Here is a 20813-nt window from a genome sequence, read left to right as displayed (position 1 = left end):
CATTTTTTCATTGTCACACCAATGTCAACGTGTCATGGTAGTTGTAGTTGATTTGTTTAACATCAAGCCGACTCTTGTGCGTCGCAAATTGTGACGGTAGCGTCTTTTCTTTCGCAACGTTCATTCGATACAAATCATGGCTAAGGTGTTTGTTCCAGAGACCGATAAATGGGGTGTAAAAATATCGATAGATAGAAGACGAATCACCAGATCATCGTCTACCCAAAGTAGACGAATCGTGATTCATAATCCAAGGTCATTAAATTCGAGCAACAGAAACGAGGTTTGATATATTGCATTGTTCGTTAGTTGAGCAACAGCACATTTATCATGTGTATGAATTTATTACATTGTACCATAGAAATGGCACGCGGATTTGAAGAAATTTATTGCTGATTCAAAGAAAGAAATCGATTTTCAAGCAACAAATTTAATTGAAGCCGCAAAGAAATGGCAACGAAACGCAAACGAAAAGTTTGACATGCTTCAACAGCACATTAATCGTGAGCATAACCTTCAAAATTCATCGACCACCACCAATGACGAAGAACGCCCAACCGAACGCCCAATTGAACGCCGAACTGAACGCCAAATTGAACGCCCAACTGGACGAGGACGTCCACGCAAAACACCAACTGAACGTTCAACCAAAGAAGCAATTGTCCAACCGAAAAAAGTTTGTTTTCCATCAATGCCGGGTAAGCATTCACACATTTATTTCCATTGAATTTATTTCAATAATTTTTTTTTTGTCAAATGACATACAATATTCCGATTTTAGTTTTGATCACGGACACCGTTGACGCTGTTGATGATTTAAGTGAATTTTTAACCGAACCACCGGCTGCTCTACCGTCATTGATGAAGAAGATTGCAAAAAGACGAAGTACGGTTTGTGTCTCTTCACCCGAATCAGAACGTGCATCAATAGATGTTCCAGTTCCAATTCAGAAGGTCTCGCGAACCGAACTCAGCTCAGTGTTGGCAGAGCCAGGCACTCCAAAATCGGCCAACAAACCTAAAGAACAAGCATCAAACACGACTGGTGGTAAGCAATTTTCAGGATAATTTTCTATTGAAACTTACATTCAAAAATACATTCATTTTTTGTTGCCGGAAAAGCATCCAATTCATTGGAGAACCAAGCACCAATTCGCGAAGAGCAACCAATAACGTCAGCTCAAAAGAAGGACGACATTTTTCGAAAGTTTTTGGAAACTCGGGAAATAGTTTTGGCTCGGAAGAAGCAGCGTGACTTAGAAGAAGGTAAACGAAAGAAAAATATGTTTATCGATGCAACATTCACCTAATTTCAAATTTATTTCATTTCAGCGGCTCGTGCGAATGATCAATCAAAAGAAGATTGAATAATCAAAAGTCTCGGATATTTTTAAACACTGCATGCGCACAACTACACTCCAAATAGCATGGCTGATTTTAATTTTTAAATGAATTTTATTTGTGCCTTCAAAATTTATTCAATTGTTCGTGCAAAGAACAGTTTTTTTATTTTTTAAACATATTCTCATAAAATTTATTAAATATCAAACATTATACACAGTTTATATTCATAAACAAAGTCTATAAGCCAGAGAAAATAGAATGGTAATCATGCAACCGAATGCATGAATAAATTGAGATGAATCTCATGATTTTAAATAAAAAGTTTCTCGTTTTATTCACTTTTGATAGCTTGCACCTTGGAGCGGTAACGATTTTGCGACAATATGTGCGAAGATTTTTTGCACGATGCCAATTGAGCTGAGCGTCTGTATGACTTTATACTGAAAGGTAAAAACTGATCAAATCTAATTGAAACATTCAATATGTTCATTTTTGAGATTTAATCGATTTATTTTTGGATAATCGTACGCATGATTTACAATCGATTAAAATACAAAATCAACGGTAGTTCATTTTCGATGACATCACCATTTTTCTTTTCGGGTGTGATTGTGATTGTTGTAGCTGCGTCAATTTTCGTATCGTACTCAACGATTTTTGTGAGACAATAGAAATTGCGTGGAATCCAGCTGTTATCGAAAACAAAGCGAAGCCTATAATTGCGATTCGGTTCAACGGTTATTGGCCGGGCCAATTCCACTTTATGATGTTTCAATGGTGAACGATTAGCTTTTAACTCGATCGGTTGAGATCCAACCAATACTAAGCCTTCGTGGTCGGTTGCTTTATGAATAATTAACGAGCCAGTGAATGTCGTCATGCTATTCTTGCTGCGAAGATTGTCGACTGCAACAGCTCCTAACAGAACCTTTTGATTTGATCTGATCACAATGTTCACACTCTTCGGCAGAATGAAAATAAATGAATAATAAAATATATTAACATTGGATTGTTTCGATAATGATATTTGATCAAAGAACCTTCGGCAAGTTGTATGGTGTGACCAGGCCAGCAATTTTTGAGTCTGTAACCAATGCTTCTTCGGTATTCCATATCGTTTTTTCTCCTGTCGAACCCATAATGATTACCTTACAAATGTTCTTCTCCAAAACTAATGGATTCGATTGTTTCAGTGAGTGCCAAAGGTTACTAGATTTTTGAATATGTCGACAAATCGATTGGAACCATGGAAATTTTGACCGAAAAATCGATGGCAAACTAGATTTTAAAATGAAAATTCTACAAAATTGAGAAGAAAATGGCGAAACAAATACATTTTCCAACATTTATTTTTGCATCTTCTATTACTTTTACAATTCCAAACTAAGAATAGGGCGTGTAAATGCCATTAAAGTATTATTATAAATATACATTTCAGTTAATTTCTTCTGACGGATTACACACAAGATTTTTTTTTGGCATTGAATATAAATATTTCCAAAACTAAATCACTCAAAATAATACTCCATCACGGAATCAATTGGATCAAAGTTGTTTGATGGTTTACTTGGACATCGCTAATTTGATTTTGAGTGAACATTTTGATGTCATTCATTTTCTATGAACTGCAATTCATCGAGTTTAGATTATATACGTAATCTTATTTTCACAACAATTGTCAATTTTTCTTGGGTTCAAATTAGATTCCAATCATTTGGTCTTACTTAGCAACTTATCTTAAGTAACTGAATTACTGGAATGACTAATAATGACCATTTCTGGTAATTAGCTTTCTGAAATTCTTTAGATTCATGCCTCAGTTTAGCCGACTTTTTGGTTCGGCTTGAGAGTGTTGAGAATATTCTTCTTTAACTGCATTGACAACGTAACAAAACAATGATTATAAATAAATTTGGTTCAAAAGAACGTACAACATCAATGAAAGAGGGTTCTCAAATCATATATATCATATTATGACATGTGTTAGTGTTTTAGTTTTCTAAATTAATTGATTGGATGACACACATGACGGCTGGCTTATTCTGGTTTTTTAGCCAAATTACGTTTGCGAGCCTCTTCACGCTCATTCTGGTCGATGATTGAAATATTCTGAGCAGCCACATAGGCGTGTAACAATGAGATTCCACTCTTGGCTACAGCGACTGGGAATGCAATCACTGTGAGAACTTTGAAGATGGAAATGCCGAGCACTGTAAAACAAATCAAAAGTATTAATATTCAATTGTTTCGATAATGAAATTTGATTTAAAAAAAAACACCGAATTAAGTATAATACTTCAGTATACAGATAAATTTAGCTTACATGTGGGTCCAGTGGTGAAATGAAGTAAGTACAATCCACTGTAGAACATTTCGTTGCAGAAGCACATGAATGTGAGCACATCTTTCTGATAGTAGAGACGCATGATGAAATTCTCATTTGGATCAAAGAATTTGTGTGATGTTTTCCCTTGCATAGTCGAACTGAAACGAAAAATACATTCCAATTTAATAAGGATTCAACCATTGGCGAGCTTTCTATGGATGGAAATGAATACTAACGCCTGCAAATAGATCCAGTGGCATGCAATGTCAATGACCATTGAGATTTGGAACCAGAACATGTAGCGCGGATAAAAGTAGCTCAAGGTGACCAACAAGCCCATTGTTCCACAACGATCTGTCAACTGATCCAACATGCTACCAAATTTGGTGCCTGTAATACAATTTCAAATCTCAATTAAAACAAATTCCCATCTAATTTAGTACCATATTCGAAAACCGAAAAACATAAGCCATGCCTAATTGGATTAGGGTGCTGTAGATCTAAGGTCTTTTATAGCATGACGTATTTTCTCACTTACTTTGATTAAATGCACGCGCTGCGTGCCCATCGATAGCATCCAACAGTGCGCTGATTATATAGCACCATCCGGCAACGATATAATTCGTTTGCATGAAATAGAATGAGACGATTGCCAAGAAGATTCGGGCATAGCCTAAAAAAGATCGATTTATTAGTGACATCACTTAGAAATAGCGTAAATCGCGAAAAAAAGAGAGTTGAACGATGTCACTGGAGCTGAAGCAATCAATGACGCAGTTACAGAATATAGCTGGAAAATTTGCCTAAAGACACTCACCAATCAAATTTGGAATGAATAAGAAAATATTCTCCTTTTCAGCCACTTCAGTCATTGTTTTGTTTTTATTTTTATTCAAACGATTTACAAGATTTCAACAATTTTTCTTCTGGAATAGCAGCAAAGTGATTCACTGAGCTAACAGAATTTGTATATACAACGCTCACAAACGGATACACAAATACAATGCAAGTGAAAATCATTCGATGTTATTTACTCCGAAAATAGAGACTGTCATCGGCCACACTGATTTCAATGTATGAGTTTGTCAATAATATGTCAGTTTGTACAATTCAAATCGATGTTGGACTACTTTTCTCGACATCGGGCACTACAGGTGCCTCAGCTCATTTGATGTACGCGGAGTAAATGAAAGAACTGTAGTGACATTGGTTAATGCAAGGAAAACTATCTTTTTCCCAAAGAAATAATCAACAATTTGCAACGATGGAATTAATATATCAAAGAAACCATTAGCCAAAAGGCTAATAAAATACGAAAAAGTATTGCATTGTTTGCGCCACCTGTCGACCGTTCTCATCAACATTCGACCAGATCAATGTCGTCAATGACTTTTCTTTTACATTGGTATAGAAACCGATACAAATGCCCGTGTCGCACACACAACATGGCGATTCGCCCAAATATACACATTTGCACACAAATACATCGACAATACCGAAAAACTGTCGCTGATTTTATTGTTGTATTTTCCAGTTCAGTTCAATAGAAAATTTCGGACATGGTCGTTTTCAGCCTGTGTCTATCTGTTCATACGTAGTTGAAATTAGCAGAAAATATATAGACAGTGAGTGAATTAGTGTGTTAGCTAAGAAGTGAGGAACAATAAAGAATATCTCTTTTTTTGTGTGAAGAAAACTGCGACAACCATTCAAATTTGCGATTATAGATTTTATTTTATTTTTGTGTAGTATTTGATTCTTTCAACGAATTTTGGTTAGGTTTAATCTGACTTTTATAAAAAAAAAAATTTTGTTCCATTTTGAATTACAAACTATTGATTTTCGATCTTGCGGTCGACGATGTAGATTGTGATTAAGAGACAAATTCACCGAACTTGTGTGTTGTGCATTCATTCATTCTTCTTTTTTGTTTTGTTCATTACGAAAGAGTCAGAAAAGACACGATAAAAATATAAAATTGAAAAACCAAAAAAAAAACGCACAAAGAATTCGTACAGTGTGTGAAGTGTCTGTGTGTATAAAACAAAATTGTAAGCGAGTATCAAAAATAAAGGGAGCGCAGAGGCACAAGAAAAAAAACACTACGAAATGGCGTCAATGGGGATATGCCAAAAATGATATTGGGTCGTGTTTAAAGAGCCCAAAGTGGCCAAATCTACGCATTTTGCACACGAAAAGTCATAAATTCCGTTTTGTTGAAAAAGAGCAAACCAAGTGCATTGAATTCTAAAGACGGCCTTGCTCTGTTCGCACTGTGAAACACCATCAGCGAAAAATTCAATTCCATCTGATTGATTGACTTGAGTGTGTACAGGTGAAGACAGGCGAAAGTTCGCTTCTGTCAAATGGTTTCTGGCGAGTTTGTTCATCAAACACGCAATCACAATAGACAATTTAACAACGCTTCATATTTTATAACAATCGAATTAACAACATAGCCAATTGAATGTGGAGCTGAGCAGTGTGCTCCAATAGTAGGGCTCGCATTTCGATAGTTAGATAGGATAGTGGATTTATAATCTTATTGGATTTCGTATTATTTTCAATCGAGATAAAACAAAAATTTTGAAGAAAAAAAAAACAAACAAACGAAGCCAAGTGATTAAAAAAAACAAAACTCATCCATCGACGTTATCAGAAGAGACAAACACATTTGAACGCCCCATACGACACAAGTGTACGGGCCCCAATTAGCGAACAGTCAATATAGTGTGTTGTCGTTTTGATCACAGCCCAAGTCGTTGTGCACTTTTCTCAATGTCGTCGGTTAAGCGATCAACTTTGGTTTCATCAGAACACGGACAATTGAAAGCTCCTGACAAATGGGAAACATTGTCAAAAACAACCAATGCATTGGCCGCAAACACATCGGATCCTATATGCGACACAATGTCATCATCGACAGCCGCAAAAACTCAAATGCAACAGCAATCACGAGATGCACCGAAATCAGGCACTTCTACACAGCAAGTCGCAAAGGTAAGAAGAGAAAAGAAATAATCATAATAATCAAGTTACTAAATGTACAAATTCGAAATTGGCCAGAACCAAACTGCACAAGAAGCAACAACAGCGATAGCAGCAGCAAACGCCAGCGAAAACGGCAATTCAATCGCAAATATATATACGTATCTCTACACATAAAACCATCTCCATACAAATAAAGTAACGATGTGCAAATAGAACCTTTTAGTTTTAGTTTGTTGGTTTCTTCGCGTTTAGTGCATAAATTGTACACGCACAAATACACCAACGCATATAAAAATTCGAGTCGAGTCAAGTTTCTAAAGCTACCACCGAACATAACCCATACATCTATTGTGTTTTAATAAACCACCGATGAAAATGTGTCGTGCAACAAACACGAGCACCACGATAATAATTTTTTTGTCATCGCTTTTATTGTCAGCCCACACACACAAACGCGCGCGCACAACTGACTGTGTGTATGGCTCCTCTCAAAGCACCTCTCAATGTATAGTTTTTGCCTTTGAATAGTTGTCTTGAGCATATATTAGTTTCAAAGTGTATGGTACCGTGTGTGTGTGTGTGTGTTCTTCTGTATGTGTGCGTGCGCGGGTGCGTGTGTATGAGTAACTGTGTGTGATAAAATACTAAACGGTGATCATTGCACGGTTAATGGTATATGTGTGCCAATCTGTGTTTGCCACTGTATCTCGCCAAATGGTTTGTATGCGTAGATTGAATTCCGTGTGTGCGACAAAATAATTGCAGATGTATTGTGAATAACAAGTACGAATATGGGCAATGAAGTTGCAGTTTTAAAACATTACACCAGTTTTTTTCTTCACAGCTTAAAGTGTACAATCTGTACATTCGTTTCGATTTTTCGCAAAGTGAATTTCAGTCTAACGGCGATTTTCTTTCGTTGTCCATTTTTTTCGTTCGTTTTTTTTTCGGTTTCACCTTTTTTTTCCTGATTTGATCCAATTGCCTTTGTTCTGGAAAAGATTCCGTAAGTATTTACATTTTGTGTGCCACAGTCATGTCAATTGGAAAATAAACGAAAATTCGCGAAAATTGTGTGTATCGAGTTTTTGTGTTCGGCAATCGCAAAACCTGAATTAATTCCAATGTCAAAAACCGATTGCCATCAATCACATTTGAACTGAACCGAATCTTATTTGATTTTAAGACGCATTTTGTTCGGCACCTCGATTCAAGTGAAACAGATGCAAAATCATGTTGGCTTTTCATTTTTCGCACTTCGAACAAAATATTGCTCAATTTTAACGTGTTGACGCAATTTTCACATCAGAAATAAACGACAGTTTTTGCAAGAAAAAAAAAGGAGAAAAAAACTGGAATGTTCTATTAAATCGGTGTGTGTGTGTGTGTGTGCGCGCGATTCGAAGGTGGAAAAATTCAGTGATAGGTTTTGCTGTACTTTTAAATAGTCTCATGGTGAAATTATCTTCGCCTTAGTTCCTATTTAAAAATTCCATCAGCCAAAATCCCGTGGGCAATGAGCTATATAGAGTCAATGCAATGGTCGTTAATTGAAGTGCACTCGAGAATATTATGTGCAAACTATGGAAAAAAAAATTCATAGCGAATTATATAGAGAGGACACACATTTAATGTAGTACGTGCATTTTTCTGTTCATAAATTTAAATCGAATGAAATATCCATGAAAAAAAGAGTAAGTACATCGGTGTAGATAGGTATATGATTACACATTCAATTCTACAGTCATAAGCAATACAGAAAATGACATATAGACGAAGGAAAAAAGTATTATAAATAAATTCAAACATGGCCACTTTCAGCAGCACTGGTAGACCAATGACGTAAGAAATATCTGTGTATTCGTCGTTCTATGTTGTTGTTTTATTTTTTCGGTGTGCTCTTCTCTTGCTCTGCTCTGCTATGCTATGCTCTCTCTCTCGCTCGGGTTGTGTTTGTGTGTGACTTGTTGCAAAATCGGGCGACACAATAAATTTTTTTAAAACAGCGAAATCTCTATACATATTGCAAAGTGATTGAAACCCATGAGCATGGTTCTTTGCGACAGTACTAATGGCTAACAGCTGAATATTTGCAATCGAATATCGATCATATTCGGTAAACAGAATCTCCGTTTTAAATCGAATGGGAAATTGTTTTCCGAACTGCAATTGTCTAGTCGATCGATACGCACGAGAAAGAAAATGTAGTCGGTCGGTGGTCATTTTCAGTTTTCATTTTGGTTTTCGTGTGAAAAAGACGGAGATACATAGAGAGATAGAGAGAGATAAAGTATATAGTGCTGTTGCTAAAATTGGGTACACATACGTTGTTCAGTGAGCATATTTGAATTCGAGCGATACACATTGAGTAATTGGATTTGATTCATTCAGTTTCGTTCTTCACGGTGTTCATTTAATTGAAATTGCGTTCGGTTGAGCTAACGCTCCAATGTTTCAGCTGTCGGCCTTTATTCATTTTCCTTTCAAACATGTGGATTTCCTTCTGGAAATATCTCTTGCATTAACGGCAATCGCTGCATAGCTGAATAGCTGAAAATAAGTGACCGAAAACAAAAACAAAAAATAAAATAAATACGAAAAGAACCAAAACCAATGCCGATTGCGTTAATAAGTGACAATGACAACCATCGGCTTACACGACCACCACAACAATCCATATTTACACAATACAAATATTAATTAAGTGTTTTAGTGATTCTCTCTCTCTCTCTCACTCCTTCTCTCTTGCATTTGGGCGTACTGTGTGTTTGATGGAGCTCTGTGAAGAGAGCGCGCCTGTGAACACTCGGACAAAATCCAACTATGCTAGTGGTAGAATATACGAACGAACGAACGAACAAATTGAATGACACAGTAAAGCGAATGCGAGAAAAGTGTTCGTTCGTACATTCGTTTCGATTCTCTTTTTTTTTCCACTGGACGGTTTTTGTGTCGATTCAACCAACAATACATATTTGCATTTGCGGTCTCAGCTACGGATTCGCTGTGTATGAAACGAATGAGGGTTCTCTCTCTCTCTCTCTCTGCCTCTCTTTCTGTTTAATGTCACAAATCCTATGGCTTTTTATTACCTTTAAATGTTTCATTTGCTTAGCTGTCGTCGTCACGATCACTTCAAATTTATTTGAAGAAATCAATATTTGGCTGAGATTCCAACGGTGAAACACAACAAAAAATTAAAAGAAAGTCTTGGTTGCGTTTTTTCTTTCGTGCAACAACGTGACAAAAAATCAAGGAAAATCGTCTGTATTTTAGAGATTTTTGTCTGGCATTCGCATCGGTAAATATTGCAAATCAAGCAATTTCTTTTGACATTCAATCAGTTTCGTTCAGTGATTGCAACAGCAGCCGTCGTCGTCGGTACTTGTTCCGTATGGATTTTCATGTGTAATTTTTTCGTGTTTTTCAATTGAGTCGAAGATTTTCGCGGCCAGTTTCATAAATGCGATAATTTGAAATTTTATGAGTTGAAAAAAAAAAATACTTGGAATAGTTGGAGAATAATGAAGAAGCAAATAATTAGCGATTTTTTTTTCTTCTCTTCGCTGTGAGAGAATCGATGGCGTTGCGCTTAATGATTGCAAGCACACGGAGATCACAAAACATGTGCTAATTTAAAGTGTATAATGCAGTAGAAAAAAAAGTCTGCACGAACCGTTTTCGATGCAATCAAAAAGTTCAACATTTCGCTTGGAAATTAAGAACATTTTCGAAAAGTTACTGTTGCATTCGTGTTAATTAACGGACAAATGTTATTCTTCTTTCATTCGTTCATTTTTCCGTGCCAAATGGTACATTCAAAAGAAAAATACATCTCGATTCGATTCTTTCTGCGCACATAAATGAACGAGCACTAATCAATCGTAGTATCTACTCAGAAGCGGAATTTTATCGGATTTTGTTTTCTTTTTTTTGCAGAATCTTGATTTGGATGATAATTTGAATTTGGATGATAATGAATTAAAGAACCTACTGGATGAAGCGTTTACATACAAAGGACCAAAAGATAAAGAAAATAAAAGTGAATTATTTAAGGTTTGTTGAATTTTTTTTTCTATGTATTTCGTATTTCAATGAAAATATATTAAAAATGAAAAAAGGAACATTTAAACTTGACCATTATTTGAACAAATTTCGACAAATTTCCTACGTGCTCCAATCCCAATTTAATTAAAAATTTGTCGATCTATAGGAGCTCCTACATAACGCTGAACTCGAAGATCAACAGAAAGACACATTTTACTCGTCACATCATTTTCGTGGGAACAGTCGGCGTCCGCATACTAGTGGCTCGCTGCAAGATCTAGTCAATGAACAATTATTAGATTCGGATTATATGCTGGGACCGCAATCGCGTCGCCATCAGCAAAACTCACGATACACCAAAAATTCATCATCAGTTTCGTCACGACAACGTGAAGGTGGCAGCTTACCAAACAATGTAAATTCATCGAGCTACTATCCAGTATCGTCGTTTTCACTCTCCAAATATCATAAAGCAAATGCAAAGAGTAACACAAAGACTAAGTTGGAAGCACATGATTATGAACGCAGCGCGACAAATCATCATCGAACTGGCGAAAAAGTGAGCTATTGCGACGAAATACAAAAATCGGTTGCATCAACATCTGCGTCTGTAATTAATGCAAACGATAAAAAACATACCATAATCAATATAGAAGATCCGGAAGAAGCCAGACATTTGTTGGCACATGATTCTTTGGCTCAGGTCAGTTGAAATGATTAGCAAACATTTTTTCTTTCTAGATTTGGACCGTGTTGATTAATTTGTGTTATTTTTTTCTTCATTCGTGCGCTATTCTTAGGACACATCTGAAAAACATAGGGATGAAGGTACCGAACTAGTGCAGTTGAAGAAGCATCGTCTTGCAACAATGAACTATTTAACGACTGTTAAAGACCACGGCGAAGCAGCACGGCAAAATTGCCACGTTGACGCACCGATCCATTTCTTGAAATATTCGTCTCCAACGATCAGCACAAAAAGTCCAATTGATCCAAAATATGTGCCCAATAGACACGTCCATTTAACTCCACCACAGGTTTGTTGTTCTTTTCCCACGCATGTTGTGTGTACAATTCGCAGTCACACGCTAATTCTTGTACAAATCAATTTCTATATCGATTAGGTGGCCCCAAATAAGCTTGATGAAAATGGCAATGCCATCTTACCAAAACCAACCACAATTCCACTGACAACCAATCCTTCAAAGCCTCCGAAAACGAAGCGCAGCAACAAAGCGGATCGTAATACAACGACTTGGACAGTGCCACAGGATAGCGATTACAATATCGATTCGATTGTGGCTTTTATCGAAAATAAGGAAATATCAAAAAAGACCAATATCATCAATGTGAACAAGAATAACCTCAGCGCAACGGAACGTAATCGAAAAGAGAAGAAAAACTTGGGCAACAATAAGAAAGAGATGAACCGACTGAAAAAGAGCACATCCATGGAAGAGCTAAAAAGTAGTAGTAAGATTGAAGAGGAGATTGCTCAATCCGAACGTGCCCAGGTTTCATTGCGACAGAAGCAAATGCAAAATGCACAAAAGCGTAGCACGACATCGGACAATTCAAAGCCGCCGCCGCCACAGCAGAACAACAACAACAACAACAAACGCGGTGAACGTCGTTCATGGGGCACAGAAGAGCTCAACGACTTTGAAGCGACCGAGGATCGGGACGCCAAGAAACACAAAGAAAACAAACCAAATACGAAAAATAACAAAAAATCGGAGCAACTTACATTGACCAATGCATCTATTGAGTCGATACCAACGAATGTTGAGGCGGCCGAATTTCACGTGGTCACCAAAAAGAAGAAGACGAAAAAGCGACAGATTTTAGAAGAGGCTAAAGCAAAGCAACAACAAATGAGCCAACGCGATCCGGCCCAATCGCACGGCCGCAATTCGAATAGCAATACAATGAGTGGCGGCAATAAATATCAGCCTAGCAGTACCTATACCAACGATCGTGACATTTATGTTAACTCATTGATGACCAAGGAAAATCGTCGCAAATCCACATCATCAGTGCCACCATCCGATAAATCCGATTCCAGTGATCTTGACTCAGTGCATTCGTTACCAATCGAATCGACCGTCACCTGCACATCATCATCAATCATATCGTACGCGGAAATGGCTCGCAAAGCAAATCAACCGCCCGAAAAATTGTCGAATGTTAATGCATGGCCATCGGTTTCACAAAACGGCAAAAATAGCGAATCGCCGGAAAATTCAAACATTAGCACAAGTAGTAGTACGGTCAGTTCAAGAAGTCATGCGTCCAACAAATCGTACGACACAATCAAGACATCATCGCCGAGTGAGGAGAAGTCTTCTTCAAATTTGGATGATTCACGCATGATGGAAACACCGAAGCTCGGCGAGTACGTGAAGAATCAGTTGCAAAAATCGAAAAGTTGTGACAGCGAAAAGTATACGACAACGATGAGCATGGATCAATTCCCTGGCTTGGAAAAGACAGTCAAGCCGCAGAAATCGCACCCGAACTTTGCATCAGTTTTGACATCGCCTCCACCGCTGCCGACATCAACACTATCTACGCCGGCAGCAGTACCAGTACCAACTGCGGCACCAGTTTTTCCAGCAGTAGCAGCAACAACAACCACAACAGCCAATGAAAAACCAGTCAAGGGGCCTACAGCAAAGAAATCACCAACACCAACTGAAGCCAATGTAATTCAGAAGGAAAATGCAATCAAGGCGCAAAAGCACGTCGAGGAAAAGGTCGACAACAAAATTATAGTTGATGCGAATTGCTCGAAATTGCAATTCGTCCAAAATAGTGCAAAAGCTGAAGAGATCGCCAACAGCGATTCATGCAATCTATTTGCTCCGATCAATATGAAGAAGGCCAAGAAATCACAGCCGAATGTAATCACAGCACAGCGCACGGTTGGTTTTTGGGAAATCCGCTTTGAAATAAACGAAACCTTGTTAATGTTCTGAATGTTTTTCTTTTCTCTTTTTTTTCCGTGTAGGCACGTCAAACTGCTGTCATTTTCAGTGATCGTGAAACGAACCATGAAAATGTGAGCCCTTTGCTGTTTGGTGACTTCAACGATGACATTTTGCAGCTCATGAAGCAGGAAGAAAATCATGTGGGTAGCGACACTCCAAATGGTCCAATTTCGATTACCGACTCGTCCGCCAGCAATTGTACCAACGCATTCGAAAGTGCCGTAAATCATGCAATATACGATTGCAATCAATCAAAACCAAATATTCTTACACCGATGATGTCTTCACAATCCGATCCAGGATACGCTTCCGCACATCGCACCACTGTTCCGACTGAATCTCATGAGGTAAATTCGCTGCAACAATCGGAATGTGTTTTTGTTGTGGTAGCAAAATCGATGGACTAATCCGACTGGTCATTTCAATTTTGCAGGTGGTTGATAATCATCAAATTCATACAGAAAATCACGTCGTTGGAAATAGCACAATCACGGAGCTATCGATTAGAAAGAGCAACGTAACAAAGAAAACCACTTTAAATAAAATCAATGTCAATAATAATAAAATCAGTGATGTAGTTAGCAACCAATCATTAAATAATAACAATAATACGATAAACAATAATGTTAGTTTAGGCGATGCGACAGCCAAAGTTGTCAGTGTTTCGCAATCGATTAGTGATTCAGATAGTTTGAATAACAATATAAATATAGAATTGAACGATAAAAATCGAAATCATGGTACTGATGGTGATGTTATGAAGGCGCAACAGCAGCAAAAGCTACAACAACAACAACAACAACAACAGCAGCAGCCGCAGCACCACCATAATGATGCCGGCATCACAAAACCATTCAACGCCCAAAACAATGTACATAACACAGTTTCAAAAACTGGCAACCAGTCAGCTTCAAACTATCAACAACAGAAAGTTATCATTACCCACGATAGCATTAATAAATCCATAGATAATATTAGTAATGGTGAGTGTGAATGAAATTGAATATTTTCCAATTTGTCTCAAATTTTTAATCAATGTGAATGAAAAACAAATAGGATCGAAAATGATACCGATGTTAAACAAATTGTCTGCAACGGAGAATGAGGTCGTTCCCGTTAACTCTCATCCTGCCAATGTTCCTCAAAAAAGCGCCAGCTTCGCTGAAACTCGAGTGCCGTTCGTCACTCACAATCACAACGACATCGTTCATTTCGTCGGCTCAGGTAAGTCGACTTTTTTTTTAAATCTCTATGCTTTTTTCTCGCTTTTTTTCAACGATTGTGTCACAATTTGTCTGAACTGATAACAAACATTAATCACATGAAATAATTTTCAACTTTTCGCCCTTTTTATTTAGCTTGGGAGGAAGTGAAGTATGGCCGTGCTCACTATTTCAGCGGACAATAATATCGAATTTAGTGAATTATCAAATTCACAACTACGCATCGTAGCGTAAATGAGAACACATCCTACATACCAAGTCGACGAAAACATTAAAGCAAAACATAGAATATTTAGAAAGTGCAGATAAACTATCAAAATCCGCTTTTTACAGTTCTTGCCACCCGATCTAGTTAGTTGCAATATATAACTGTGGCAATTCGGATATCATCATTGCATTTGTGTGTGCATCTAAAGAAGGTTCCTCGATAAATTACAGAGTTGCCAGACACATCTGCCAATATCGATTACCAATCATTGGGCTTATAAATAAATTCTATATTTAAACTTTTCTCCCGGAAAATTAAAACTTAATTCATTGAAACCGCGGCGGGCAAACACAAATTAAATAAAAAATCTAAAGAGAGTTTTTTTTTAAATTTGGATAAAACAATCCGTTTCGTCTCGTATGAATAAGAAGTGTGGAGAAATGATATCTAAAGCCAAAAAAAAAATAAACCGCTAAAAAGACGAAATTTTGAAAATTTCAGTTTTTTTTTACAAAGTGATTGTGCACTTATAAAAAAAATGCAAACAGTCATTACTAGAAAACACTCAACCTTCACATCCAATTAGATTTTTTTTTTATTTTTAACATTTTCAGTTGATTTATCTGTTCTCATTTTAATTATGTTCATTTAATACAGAAGAAATGATATAAAAACTGTTGTTATTGCTTCATAAAGAGAATATAAGTTGAATGAAACTGCATCCAATCGCATTATATTAGTAAAGAAAAAAAACTAAACAAATAAATAAAAGAACGAGTATCATAATTTATTTTCAATTCATGCAAATGCATCGCGCTGTCGAATAGCATATCAAAATGCAAACATTTGCCATAGAAATCGAAGAGCCCAAAAAACGAAAGAAACACAATAAAAACAAACAAACTACAAACACCATAAAATGATGTTAAAATGGTAAAAATAGATATTTTGACATGTACATGAAAATATCAATGAAATCGAGAGAAAAACGAAACAAAAAAATCTACTAAAAACCATTTATGTGTGAAAAGCCTCTGTTTATGTTTCCAAGCAAAAATGAAACAAAACAAAAAAAGAAAAATGAACACGAAGAGTCTCTCCAGTTCCGCAATATCCAACCCAAGTTGTTAACTAAGATAAATTTGAGTGTAAATTAAATTATAAATTTATGAACGCAGATGAGAAAATCATTTGTGTTCATTCTATTTAATTCTTTCTTTAAAAAAAAAATCAATGTATCAATCGAAAAAGAATTTAACGATCAAGTTTTGAGTTTTCGGTGCTGACTTTTTTTTCTTTCAACATAAAAAAGGCAAATTATTATATTTCCACTCATTATTTCATCGTCTCTTGTTTTTAACTATTGAAGGAAATCTATTAATTTTATTTCCATTTGTGATATGAACAAAAACAAATTTATAGTAGCGTAGAGCAATACGGAAAAAGAAAGGAAAACAGAAAGCGAATAGATCGATCTTATTGGATTCGGATATAACCGGATGTCCATGTGAAACAGAAAATCGTTTGAGCTAAAATTACAGGTCAGTCAGTGATGAATAGCGTTCCTCTTTATAATTTCTATTTTCTTTTTCTGCAAATTTATGTTAGGGCAAATTTTTTTTTTGTCGTAACGATCGATATCGATAATACTCTTTTCTCTACAGTTTTCGGTTTAAAAACAACAACAACAAAACGGTTCAACCATTATTTCATCCAAATCATATTGCAACAGTACAGAAAGCATTTGGCAAATCGAAAACAACATTTTAACCATTTTGGCCACCTCTGTTCAATTCGGCCACTCATTTATCAGTTTCGCTCGTTTTTCCCCTTCCTTGATCGAATTTCATTTGAATACTTAACACACATCGTTCACAAGTGAATTTTGTTTAAATTGTAATTTATTTCATCTAATTTAAGTAAAATAACAACAAAAAACTACTAAAAACAAATGCAAAATACTTTTCGAACTTTTCAGTGAGAAAGACATATGGCAAATTTGCACGACGAAAAGAAAAACAAAAAAAAAATGGAGCGAATGTTAATAAAATTATATTATAATAATTAATTTGTCGATATTATATTTATTGTATTAAAGCCCGAAATTAGAATTGATCTAAATGTATGCAGAATTTTGCGAATCGAACTAAACATGTGTTGTTCTTCTTCGTTTTTGTAAAAAACACTTTTTCAAAGTGTGAAAGAGCAGCAACGGCTTCATCTAATAGCTAAAAAAAAATGCAAAAGTTTACGAATGATGGTTTTAGGTTGACCTCGCATTCAATCCGAGGCAGCCTTTGACCATCATCACAATAAAAGAAAATAAAACGCTTTATTTGACTTTGCTGAATTCGGTCAAACTGCCATTGCATATTCAAAACCGTGATATAACTGCCATGCCGACTACACTTAAAATGTCAAACAGTTTTCTCATAGCTCCACTTTAGTTTCGTCGTGAGTTTAATACATTCATAGATGAATGGCTAAATCTCCAAGTCGAACTGAGGAACTTTTTTCGGCTTTCGGCAAAAAAAACTCACACACACACACACACTTACCTTAGCATGCAGTCGAATTATGTCAAAGGCAGTATTTTGTTTGTTTATGAAAGAATGTAGTTTAAATGCAGTAAAAATGCACCAAGACTTTTGAAATGACATTTTTTTTTCTTTTCCGATCAACAATAACGATTCGCATTTCAGATGCCGGTCAAAGTTAATAATATTTAGGTAATTCGAATTCAATCATTTAACAGCAACGGGATACAGACATAAAAGAAGAAAATGGAACGATACAAAAAAAGAAGAAGAAGAAGAGAAAATTGAAATGAAGAAATCTTTTTAAAAGACCAAACAATGTTATTTGATGCATAAATTTAGCAATAACAAATAAAAAACATTGAACATTTGAGAAGAAAAAAAAACATTATATTATATGTAAATGTATTAAAACTAAGTGTAAGATGAAAACACACAAAAAACAGCAACCAAATAAATCTACAGAAAAAAATAAATTGATGAGTTGTTTTTTCTATTTGTTTTTTTTTTTCAATTCGAAATTGATGTGATTGCTGCATGGATGGCCTTTGCTACGTAAGTTACATTACTTTCATTTAATCCACACAAGCTAATACGACCATTCCTTCGAAGATAAACGTGGTGCTCATTTATCAGTGTATCCACTTGATTTTCTACAATAAAAACGAAAGTTCAATTGAATTAAATTAATTTTCGATGTCGGAAATAGCATGTTGCAAAAGTGCCTCACTGTCATTTTGTATGAAAATTCTACAAAACGATTTGAGCGCTGTTCGCATGATTACATGACGGCTTTCATTTGAACTAATGTGAGGTACATTTCAAAAGTAAATTGCAACATGCTATTTGGTATGTACCATTTAGTCCGGTATAAGAAAACATGCCAATTTGATCGATGATGTGATTCCAGGAGCCAGGTGTTTTCAAATGAATCAACTCATCATAAAGCGATTTGCGAATGGATCGAATGCGGTTTGACATTAGTTTTAGATCGTTTTGCCACTCTTCATAGAGTTCGTTGTCATTTAGGACAGTTTCAATGATACATGCACCATATCCGGGCGGATTTAAGTATGAATCGTATATTATATTTGTTATTTGATCTGTTACAGCTGCTATTGTCGAAGACTCGTTGTGTACAACGATGAGACAGCCAACTCGTTCGGCATACAAACCGAAAATCTTTGAAAATGACTGTGCGCAAAGCAATTCAAAGCCCCGTGAAATAAAATATCGAACGGAAAACGCATCTTTGTTTGTGTCACCACTAGCAAACCCTTGATAGGCCGAGTCAAAGAACACAAACAGATTTTTTCTCTAAAAATATCAAAATCGATCATTTTTCTGATCAAATTTTTTGTTGTTCCATATTGCATACCTCAATAGTATTTGCAATACGAATCCATTGATCTGGTGTTGGATCACTGCCGGTCGGGTTGTGAGCGCAAGCGTGCAACAAAACTACGGCACCTTGCGGTGCATAATCCAAATCATCGAGCATCCCATCAATGTCAACCGATCGAGTCTCTGAATTCCAATATCGATACGATCGAATGTCCGTGAAACCGACACGACCGAAAATTCTTTCATGATTCTCTGTAAATAAATTGTTTTTGAATTGATATCATATCTCGTGCGATGTGATTGCATTTTTAAAATACCCCAAGTTGGATTTGACATGTATACTGTTTTATGTCCAAGTACATTGAATAGAAATTCAGCTCCTAGACGCAACGCACCAGTTCCAGAAATGGATTGAATGCCATGTACGCGATTCTCGTTGATAGCGATTGAATCTTCACCAAGTAGTAATTCGATTGCAGATGTGGTGAAGTTTTGTTGTCCACACGAAGGCAGATATTCATGGTTTATTTTTCTATTTTCGACTATTCTGGCTTCCGTCTTTCTCACTACTGGCAAAACGTATGGTTGATTGTCGCTGGTGCGATAAGCTGAAATATTTCATGGAAGCGGTTTTCGGGCGATTGTGCGATTGTCACTCTATATTTTAGCTGAGATATCTCTAATGATTCAATCAAATTCAATATCGAAACCTACCTCCAATGCACAAGTTCACTTTCACTGGATTTTTGTCCTCTGCGAATGCCTTGAGAAGAGACAACGTAGAATTCGGTGGTCCAACTACAACATTTTTGAAGAAACTTTCCATTTCAATAATTCCCATTTTATTTTTCTAGCTTTAAAATCGGAGCCGATACTTCGATAATGTTTGCAGTGATAAACACGTTTCAGTACTTTTTTCGAACTAGACGGAAAACGGTGCACAAATATTCTTTATATACATTTTTAAATTACGACTCAGTGATTCATACAGATGTGTTGCTAAATTGAACGCCCCATAATAATTGTTGGAAATAACTGAAAGTAAGCGATTAACGTAAAACTTACTCATTTTTGTTATTACGTGTTGCTTATTAATTTTTTGCTAGTCATTTTTTACCAATTGAATTTAATGATTTTGCCTTCAATACTAAAGTTGAATATGGTTGTGTTTGCATCTTAATTGTTTGTCATCTTAATTTTATCAAGATTTTGTTAACGTCATTTTATCATCGCCATTCATATTGCATTTTAATTGTTATAGTTTTATAATAGAATTTTTACATGTTGGCATGGTAAACGAATAAATCTCCAAATTAGACTGTTGGTACTTTTTTTCAATAATTGCATTTTATTGTGTCTATATAAAGATCTACGTAGCATGCATTTGTCAGACCTTAGCTTGAACTTGCCGTGAATGGAGAGAGTTTGAAGAGTTTTATACAATTTACAGCACGTGAATATATTCTTCTTCCGGAAATATTTACATTTGCCACACGATGACAATGTTTCACATCCCAATTGTTAGTGCAAATGTAAGAGGTGTCTCCCATATCTTCCAATCAATATTATTGAGCCTTCATGTAAATATAACATTTGTTTCAGACCAACGACTGTTGATAGCTGTTGGAACTTCTTGCTATGCATATGTCGATATTTGTTTTTTTTGCTGCTTTTCTACAAACATAACCTAATGTACTTTCACTGACTTCCGATTTCTAGAAATTAATTTCCGTAAAGCCATGAGCCAATTATCATTACCGAACAAAACTTTTCCTGATTTTGTTCTATACCTAAGACGTTTTT

The 20813-nt window shown here is 36.0% G+C and overlaps 5 protein-coding genes across 14 annotated transcripts in view; 3 read left to right on the top strand and 2 right to left on the bottom strand.

The window, feature by feature from the left end:
* On the top strand, nucleotides 1-1367 carry LOC129580448 (uncharacterized). The gene is made up of 5 exons (XM_055470888.1): nucleotides 1-283; nucleotides 362-698; nucleotides 782-1048; nucleotides 1123-1266; nucleotides 1333-1367. Exons 1-5 carry the CDS (start codon nucleotides 137-139, stop codon nucleotides 1365-1367), a joined length of 930 nt encoding a protein of 309 aa, XP_055326863.1. The 5' UTR covers nucleotides 1-136.
* Nucleotides 1-20813, top strand: part of LOC129575250 (protein canopy 4) — a 381491-nt gene that overhangs the window by 11560 nt on the left and 349118 nt on the right. The gene's annotated exons all lie outside the window — the stretch shown is intronic.
* On the bottom strand, nucleotides 2676-4755 carry LOC129575210 (CDP-diacylglycerol--inositol 3-phosphatidyltransferase). The gene is made up of 6 exons (XM_055458315.1): nucleotides 4666-4755; nucleotides 4488-4607; nucleotides 4209-4343; nucleotides 3907-4060; nucleotides 3668-3828; nucleotides 2676-3554 (listed from the first exon to the last, which is right to left on the bottom strand). Exons 2-6 carry the CDS (start codon nucleotides 4540-4542, stop codon nucleotides 3382-3384), a joined length of 678 nt encoding a protein of 225 aa, XP_055314290.1. The 5' UTR covers nucleotides 4543-4607; nucleotides 4666-4755; the 3' UTR covers nucleotides 2676-3381.
* Nucleotides 5111-15850, top strand: LOC129573791 (probable serine/threonine-protein kinase DDB_G0282963). 10 transcript variants are annotated; one of them, XM_055455268.1, is made up of 10 exons: nucleotides 5111-5295; nucleotides 5619-6670; nucleotides 10601-10717; nucleotides 10875-11411; nucleotides 11509-11745; nucleotides 11833-13632; nucleotides 13719-14045; nucleotides 14132-14681; nucleotides 14755-14922; nucleotides 15057-15850. In XM_055455268.1, exons 2-10 carry the CDS (start codon nucleotides 6449-6451, stop codon nucleotides 15104-15106), a joined length of 4008 nt encoding a protein of 1335 aa, XP_055311243.1. In that variant the 5' UTR covers nucleotides 5111-5295; nucleotides 5619-6448; the 3' UTR covers nucleotides 15107-15850. The 10 variants fall into 10 exon arrangements, with proteins under 10 accessions (XP_055311243.1, XP_055311333.1, XP_055311155.1 ...); XM_055455358.1 differs by having other exon boundaries at nucleotides 5121-5295; nucleotides 6243-6670; XM_055455180.1 differs by having other exon boundaries at nucleotides 5134-5444.
* LOC129574995 (aspartate aminotransferase, cytoplasmic-like) lies at nucleotides 17968-19934 on the bottom strand. The gene is made up of 5 exons (XM_055457781.1): nucleotides 19725-19934; nucleotides 19328-19618; nucleotides 19045-19262; nucleotides 18524-18983; nucleotides 17968-18319 (listed from the first exon to the last, which is right to left on the bottom strand). The coding sequence occupies exons 1-5, from the start codon at nucleotides 19849-19851 to the stop codon at nucleotides 18177-18179; spliced, it is 1239 nt and encodes a 412-aa protein (XP_055313756.1). The 5' UTR covers nucleotides 19852-19934; the 3' UTR covers nucleotides 17968-18176.

This window comes from Sitodiplosis mosellana, unplaced genomic scaffold, assembly GCF_009176505.1.
Source record: "Sitodiplosis mosellana isolate CC-2019 unplaced genomic scaffold, AAFC_SMos_1.0 Smas_scaffold_1, whole genome shotgun sequence".
In the NCBI taxonomy this organism is placed as follows: domain Eukaryota; kingdom Metazoa; phylum Arthropoda; class Insecta; order Diptera; family Cecidomyiidae; genus Sitodiplosis; species Sitodiplosis mosellana.
The sequence above is the reverse complement of the archived record's forward strand: the minus strand, read 5'-3'. Positions and strand labels throughout refer to the sequence as shown.